The sequence below is a fragment of the Asparagus officinalis genome, chromosome 7 (genome assembly GCF_001876935.1).
Source record: "Asparagus officinalis chromosome 7, Aspof.V1, whole genome shotgun sequence".
In the NCBI taxonomy this organism is placed as follows: Eukaryota; Viridiplantae; Streptophyta; class Magnoliopsida; order Asparagales; family Asparagaceae; genus Asparagus; species Asparagus officinalis.
This window is the reverse complement of record NC_033800.1, coordinates 13,319,384-13,327,790: the sequence shown is the minus strand read 5'-3', so window position 1 is coordinate 13,327,790 and position 8,407 is coordinate 13,319,384. Positions and strand designations below refer to the sequence as shown.

General features: G+C 36.8%; 2 protein-coding genes and 1 long non-coding RNA gene across 4 annotated transcripts; 2 read left to right on the top strand and 1 right to left on the bottom strand.

The window, feature by feature from the left end:
* LOC109850404 lies at positions 778–1,625 on the bottom strand. Its single transcript, XM_020420427.1, has 2 exons — positions 1,465–1,625; positions 778–1,371 (listed from the first exon to the last, which is right to left on the bottom strand). The coding sequence occupies exons 1-2, from the start codon at positions 1,600–1,602 to the stop codon at positions 886–888; spliced, it is 624 nt and encodes a 207-aa protein (XP_020276016.1). The 5' UTR covers positions 1,603–1,625; the 3' UTR covers positions 778–885.
* Positions 1,316–2,084, top strand: LOC109850407. 2 transcript variants are annotated; one of them, XR_002249420.1, is made up of 2 exons: positions 1,316–1,410; positions 1,495–2,084. It is a non-coding gene; the product is annotated as an uncharacterized LOC109850407 (long non-coding RNA). The 2 variants fall into 2 exon arrangements; XR_002249421.1 differs by having other exon boundaries at positions 1,322–1,410; positions 1,532–2,084.
* On the top strand, positions 3,874–6,031 carry LOC109849742 (peroxidase 21). Its single transcript, XM_020419612.1, has 5 exons — positions 3,874–3,980; positions 4,046–4,194; positions 4,285–4,473; positions 5,204–5,369; positions 5,447–6,031. The coding sequence occupies exons 1-5, from the start codon at positions 3,908–3,910 to the stop codon at positions 5,851–5,853; spliced, it is 984 nt and encodes a 327-aa protein (XP_020275201.1). The 5' UTR covers positions 3,874–3,907; the 3' UTR covers positions 5,854–6,031.

Genomic DNA, 8,407 nt, shown 5'->3' with positions numbered 1-8,407 from the left:
AAGGTGGTCATTGAGAAAATTGAGCGCCATTTCAGTAACATTTTCCGTGAGGGTTCACTTAAGTGTATTCGTTTCTCCTTTGTTTTCAATCATTGATCTGTTGAGAAGTGCCCTGAGTATTTTTCTTCTGCTTTTTAGGTGCCTAATTGGCTAACTGAGGAAAAACTTTGAGCTTGCCGTCAAAGTTTGCAGGTTTTTTTCAGATCAGGGACATAAGACTATATGTTTATATGAGAGAAATTAGCCCACAGGATTATGCATGTACTTCTCAGAGACTACATGTCACTCCTTATCTGTAGGTGGTAATTTGGAGGCCTCCCCTTCTAGGCCGAGAATTTCTGCACTCCGAATCCTTCAGTCTTTTGCACGGTAAGTAGTCCTGATGATCGAACGAAAAATGATTTTAAGAGTACCATTCTTTATCCAAGTCTCAATGTCTTTGCCAAGCAATGCAAACCTTTTCTGTTAAGTTTGCATGTTGTATAAAGCCTCTTTTTTGTTACTTGCCTTATGAGCCTCCTTGTTTCCCAAAGAAAAAAAAAACTGATTCTTGTATGTTACTTTGTATTGTACGTGGTGGTTATTCTCGTAAATCTGCAATCCTTTTATGAGGTAGGTGTCTGTTGAGTAATCTGCTTATTGCATTTCAGCAACTTACAGATGTTTGGTAAGTTACTTAATTTTTCCCACCTCATTTGAGGTCATAGGGAGTTGATGCTTTTTGATAGAAGATGATGATAACTCAAGTTTCTGCTGCGTTTGATTGTGGTAAAGCATGGAGGCTATGACTCCTTCCTGTTGATGACCAAATTAAAACTTGAAGTCATTCTACAGTAATATTAACAGATTTTATTTCTTATTTCTGCTGCGCTTACTTTGTTTTATTTAAACAGAGAAAGGCCCTCGCAGAGATTTTGTTTCTAAAGCTTCTTCTTCATGGACCAACATGGCAACTAGGTGAGCCCAGTACTTGAGATGCTTCTTCATGTCATCAGCACTAGTAGATCCCTGCAACGCTTTAAGATTCAGCAACTGATTATTCACAAGCCAAGATTCAGAGAGATATGGCCTTGTCACTTGTCTGTTATCCCCATGTTCTCCATCTTTCTTTTCAAATCTCTGAAGCCCCGGTAAAATTCTCATTATCTTAGCACTTAGTTCATCTCTTGGAAATGTAAAACCGAGATCCATGAAGCCTTTGAGCTCGTAGTTCTCAAGCTCAGACAAGCTCTTGTAGCTCTTCATCCTTTGCTTTCTCGTGCTCTTGGGTGTTGACTGTAGTTGGAAGAGGGGCTTGCTTTTGACTATCTTCAAACCTGCTGGTCTTCTGTCCTTGTAATTTGATTGCCTGTTTGTATTCTCATCAGATGACTGAATTATACAGATGAAATAAACATGAATAAGATCCAGGTATGCCTATTTTCAGAATATTAACTAAAAACATGAGAAGAAATTTTGAATTACTGATGTATTGATGTTTTTGGGCCTTGTTAGCATCGATCGAAGACTAACAACATCAGGTTCGATGCAGACGATATTTTGGTAGAACCAGAGCTTATCCATGGAATCATGCAAGCAAGGAGATTTAATGTCGGCGGTCATATTGGATTATAATGCTGTAGAGCAAAGGAAAACACAGATAATGGATGCTTTAAAAGGCGAAACAAGAGATTGTGGGGTCTAAATCTAAGGAGAATGTGGTTGATATTCAACAATTTAGCATCTTTGGTGATGGAATTGTGAGGGCCTGAATTAGTTTCTGGTCCACAAGTATGATTCACGGTCTTTGTTGATCTTGTGGTGTTGCTAATCTTTGACAAAATTGTAACCTGAGAAATATTGCTGAGCGCAGGAATAGTAACAGGCTACCAGAAAGTTTATGAGCTTATGGATTGAGAGAATTTGGCGGCTAGTTCAGCAGAGAACTGAAGGCAGAATTGAAATATTGATTCCACTGAAATATGTAATTGTTTGACGGTGACGTTGCTGTATATATGCGCTATGTGTAGAGCTAAACTTCCGGGATTTCTTGATCAAGCAGGTTGTAATTTATTAAAGGATTAATTGCAGATAGAACTCGTAAAGTGTAGTTGTTTTGAATTTACTACCCCGCTCGTTTTATTGTTGCAAACGGACCCTCTGAGTGACTTTTTATTTTTATTTTTATTTTTACTCATTTATGTTTTGTTTTGTTTTTTTACTGTTTTGACTCTTTACCCTCAGGGTTCTATTTGTCTAAAAAAAAAACCCCCTCTTTCTCTGAGGGTAAAAAAGCCAAACATGGGAGTTTATCTGCAAAAACAAAACTATTTTGAATCAACTGGAAATTAGCTACAATTCCTCTTTACAACGTTGTGAGCGGCATCAATACGAGCAAACTGTGATGTTTCTTAATTGCTTCTAGCCTAATATGAGCAAAAAGTCAAACGTTACTAATTGTTAAATGCATTATTTGATCTGGGGCACTCAGAGAGCTTTCACCTTCACAGCAACTCAACAACACTATTGTTAAATAGAGAATGTCAATTTTCTTATGATTAGAGCTGTTGCTGCCGTCCAAAAGCGCTGTGAAGTGCTTTGAAACTTCATAATCCATTGCGATAGGTGATGGTGGGATTAGGCATGCTCTCATGATTGAGCTTTTATGAACATTAAAAAAAAATTAAATAAATAACTTTGTTGTAGAAATTTCTTGAGTGATCTATCTATTTTATAGACTCAGAGAACAAACTCCCAGTCAGCAGATTCATCTATACCTTGTACTTCTTAGCATTTCCCCATTAAGGCTGCAGAGATTTATGAGCATGAGAGACTTGCTACCAGGCAGTGTACAGAGAAAAAAAATTCTTTTTTTTTCTTTTTGATTAATTGGTACTTATACTGGAGTTTTAATTTGTTATAACCAAACATAAGACCCTGCTGAATGTACGTACGTGTAAGCAACTAATTAACAATCTTAAAGCTTAACTAAAATCATTATCCCTTGTCTCTGAATGGAAGTCTGCACGCACGCATGCAGAAAGTGGCGCAATATGCAGGGGGCGGCATAAACTACGTGAGGTGAAAAGTCTTGGTGGAGTTGTCAGCCTTCCATCTTCATACAATGTTGATGAGCCACATGAATATTAATTAAAAGGTTTAATTTTTTTTTATGGTATTGGTCCTCCAAAACATAGCTAGTTTGAACAAGATCCCCGGAGACGTTATGTTGAAAACCGATATCCTTCCAAAATACACTAAATAGACCTTTGTTTGTTTGTGTTTTTTATTAAAATCTAACTCGAATCAGATTAATTATTTCATTAAAATTAAACTGGGTTGAAGCATCCCTCTCCTCCACCTCGAGATTCCGTGGCCAACTGGCCACGGTGGCAATTAAGGGCATAGCCGGAATAAAAGATGTTTGCTTGATAGTTATAGGTTAAAATAATAGACTTCTAAGTAGAGGAACTTAATTAATCAACTTAAAGGAATTGGGGGCTCATTCCAAAAAAACGTATATTTTGAAGGACCTATTTTAAATTATCCAACTTTGTAGGATGGACAAATTTTGAAAAACAACTCATTTTAAAAAATAATTATAAAAAACGAGGGAAGTTTTGTTATGTAAAAAGCTTCACGAGACTTGAAGTCCCGTGAAGTTTGGTATTTTTTTCACCAAAAAACAACCCAGTTTCACAAACTGGGTCGTTTTGGCAAATAAGTTTCAAATAGATCGTTTTTTATAAATAAGTTTGGAAATGGGTTGGTTTTCAAAATTTGTCCTTGTAGGACTGATACCTTAAAACCCCAAATCAAAAATAAAGAATTTTTTTTGGCAAAAGTTATGATTAGCATGAGCTCATGCTCTTACTATATATAAAGGAGCTGAAGCGTGGGTAACCTGCCATCCCTCCAAAAGAGCAGAATGGGCTTCAATGAAAGTACTAGAGCTATTCCTTTATTACTATCAGCATCTCTCTTCTGCCTCCTCGGACTAGGTATTTGCGTTTACTATACCCCAGCTCATGTGTGAACCCTGACCTAACAATTTGATTTGTGACAGGAAATTGTGATTTGAGCTTGAACTACTACAACAACAGTTGTCCTAGAACTGAAGATATTGTGAAGGAGCAGGTAGAAAAACTCTACCGAAAGCACGGAAACACTGCAGTTTCTTGGGTCAGAAATCTCTTTCATGACTGCATGCTCAAGGTTGAAGCCCAACGTTCCATGATAAAACTTCTGTAACCATCATATATATGTAGGAACAATACTAGCTCTAAAATTGTCACCTTCGTGCAGTCCTGTGATGCCTCGCTTCTGCTTGAGACCACCGAAGCGACGATCTCTGAGCAAACGTCTCCAAGGAGCTTCGGCATGAGAAACTTCAAGTACGTCAACACCATCAAGGATGCCCTCGAAGCTGAGTGCCCCGTCACAGTTTCCTGTGCTGATGTCGTTGCTCTTTCTGCTAGAGAGGCTGTTGTCCTGGTACGTTATATTTTTCATAATAAACATGTGAGTACCTGTAACAATATATGACCTAATTTCTGAAAGTAAGTTTAGACCTCTTTGGCAACTCCTTAAAATGGGACTAGGGCCAACCCTAGTCCCATTTTCAAAAGAAAAATATATTTAAATTGAGCCAAGGTTGGCATCGGTTTTCCTGACCAAACAATGGTCTTTAAACTAGTTCTTTTGTGGACTAAGGGAGAGTTGGTCTATAATATAGTCATCTTATGACAAAATTATGACAAAATTTGGCAGGTTGATCCCAGCCCAGTTTTGTAAGTTGCCAAACACAAGGCCAGGATTGATCATGTTTCAGCTTTACCCTAGCCAATCAAACTTTGTGCCATATTTGGGTGTTTTAGGGCCAAAATTTGGCCTAAACAATGGGGCCAATAATGGCTCAGTTAAGCCAAACACAAATGAAAACTATCATGGGAACAATCCTGACCAGATCATGGATTTGCCAAACAGACTCTAACGTGTTTGGCAATTCCACAAAACTAGCAAAACTAGTTTTAGTGGATATAAATATGGTCCAAAATATTATTTTTATTTTCTCTGAACTTGGATCAAATTTGAACTAGTTTTTCTGAGTTCAAATTCTAACTCTTAAACTAGTTTTCTATTGGACCAACTCTAGTCCAGTTAGACAAAAAATAGCTCATATCCAACCTCTTTTTTGTCATTGTCAAACACATGCTTCTTGCAGCTAGGAGGTCCATACATTCCTATGAGAACTGGAAGAAGAGACAGCAAACAAAGCTATTTCGAAGTTGTTGAAGATTTCATCCCCAATCACAACGACAGCTTAGATCTCGTGCTCTCACGATTTCAATCTGCAGGTATCAATACAGAAGGCACAGTCGCACTTTTAGGTATGAACAAAGAAGCAACTCCATTGTTATTTCCTATATTTCTCAAGTTCATAATCACCATCAATCTTCGATTTCAGGAGCTCATTCAGTAGGCCGAGTTCACTGTGCAAACCTCGTCAATAGACTGTATCCTACAGTCGACCCAACAATAGATCAAGAGTATGCAGAGTACCTCAAGAGACGATGCCCAAATCCAAATCCTGATCCTAAAGAAGTGGAGTATGCTCGAAATGACAATGAAACACCTATGGTGATTGATAATATTTACCACAAGAACTTGTTGAGCCACAAAGGGCTGTTGCTTGTTGATCAGCAGCTGGTTTCAGACCCTTCAACCGTTTCTCTTGTGGAAATGATGGCGGCTAACAACAGCTATTTCCATGAAATATTTGCAAGTTCTCTGCTTTTGTTATCAGAGAATAACCCACTCACAGGAGATGAGGGTGAAGTTAGAAGCGACTGTCGGTTTGTTAACTCAGAATAGTACACAACTTAGAATGTAGCTCATAATAAGATGTTATCTAAGGAGAGAGAAGCAAAATATGAACTGGTTCTCCTAAGATATGATCATATATAACATAAATGTATCTTGCAGGCTTGCAGCCTACTTGGGTGTATTTAAAAGAAACAAGTTAAAATCTCAGAGGTAAAGAGAGGACAAAGGAAACAGAATACAAACTGAAAGTATTAATCATGTTCACCAGAAAGAGATGGATGGGCAGAAACAAAAGAACTATAACGGATGAAAAATACACATGCAAGAAATTGACAAATGGATACAAAACAATCTTAAAGAAGAAGAAAAAAATCAGGAAGATGAAAAACCTGAATAAATTTCTACACAGAATCAAAGATCAAACAGGTAACAGATGACTTCGTAATCCAACTAAAGACATTAGCAAAACAAGTTCACGAGATGCATGAAAGATGAAATAAGTTTCGGTACCACATGATCTATGAATGCAACTAAACCAAAGACATAGTCCATAATTCTTACAACCAACCATAATTACGACAAGCCACAAGGTAGATTTTCAAGGTAGATGGAGGTAACATGAACTACAGAGTATGCCAATGTTCACAGATATAAATCTAAATCTAAGATTATTTCCCCCCTTCCTATTGAGGGGCTACTCTTTCTTACAGTTACTCTCCAGGTGCAGAGACCCCTTGTTTGAGCCTTTCCCTCCTCAACTTCTTCTTGGAAATAGGCTTCTTCTTTTTTGGTGGAAGAGTCTTCTGTGCGTAGACATAAAGCGCATAATTTCCAATGAGGAAAAGCAGCACAACTCCCACTACCACAATCAGCACGATCACGCCTGGGTTTAATCCTTTCGTTGCCTCCTCCTTTATAATGTTTCCCTGCTGTTGAAAGGTTCAAAATCTCATAATCGATAAGACAAATGATGGGAAAACAGGGGGAAAACACTGTAGAAATACTAATAAAAATTGGCCAAAAATTAGAAGTACTACAAATATTGTATCAAAGTAGAAGAAAGAAAGTGATATCAAATACGAAGCACAGCCACAATAAAAGAGCCTTATACCAAACATTTGGTTCGGTTTTATGAATCTGCAGGTGATTCCTATTAAGAGATCATTAAAGGATGGTGATGGCCTGTGGAATATTCCAGATGGGAAATTTGCTTCAAAAAGTTTGGATACAGATTGGATATGACATTTACCATATCCATATCCGCTTGCTAAGAACGGATCCGGATATACTTTAGCAAGAAAAACGCAAAACCATATCCACCTGAATCAGATATGGATATGGACACGCATTGGATATTCGAATAATGGATACAAATATGATTCAGATATGAAAACAAAATGGATATCATTCAGATTTAAACATCAAAAAGATCCTTTTAGTTCACAAAATATATTGCAATATATAGCTCACACAGGTGTGAAACATTAATGGTTAGAAACTTGGACTCCAAATTTAAGAAACATAAGTCTTGAATCAGATTAAAACCATAACACAACCTCTCCAAAATCTATAACCAAGTATTAAATAAGTTTAGAAAGGAAAATTTCAGTTTAATGTTTGCCTTTATTCCAAGTTAGAAAACACCAGAGTTCAATCTTTTTCTTTTCTTTTCTTGAACTTATTATGTTTGATTTGACCTATTTGTTTTTCCCGTAGGAGATAAACGGGAATAGGTGAATTAAATATTAACATGATCTAAGGATAAATAATCATAGTAAATAGAATGGGTACATTACCAAACTAACCCTCTAACCACTGAATGGTATAGATCAGTCCATTCTATATGGTGTTCTGATAAAAGCTTTACTCCTAGACCACACTCCTAAGGCACTGAAGGCTTCGTTATTCTTTAAAAAAACTGCATATTAGCATTTTTCTCATCTATCCTTCCAATATCTCTATTGGGTGCATACCCTTCAAAAGAAAAAAAGATTAAAAATGCTTGTCTGGCCTTCAAAAAGAAATATTAGCATTCAATCTATACCCATGATAATAGTATTTATCATATCTATGTTAGTTAAATCCAACAAAAGGCTAATTCAGATGAAAGTTAAATCTTGAATTCAGAGGAGAAACTTGGATCATGATGCAAGGCCCAATCAAGGTAATTCATCGAGTAATAGCCTCTAAATCAAATTGACCCCCCGGGGAAAAGTAACCAAACAGGCATATAACATCATTCTCTCTTCCCTATATCGAACATAAGCTAAAAATTCGAGCAAATACCGCCTAATAAATGGATGTCAGAAAATCAATCCAACATATTTTACTGCTCTTTCATCCCAAATAACATGCAAAGGCTCTATTTTGAGTTAGCAATGCATGAAGAACTCCATAGCTAACACCATTAGTTATCAAAATTTCACTAAATTAGCATAATTTAGATACAAACAGTAGCCGAGGCTTCAATTTTTTTTTTCAAGTGACAGCAGAACAGCAGCAACATCCAATCCTATCAAATCACCAAGAAAATTTAAGAAAGCAAAAAAAGAACTGATCTTTGTAAGCTTAGATCTGAAAATCTTACCGCGTTCTCAGAAAA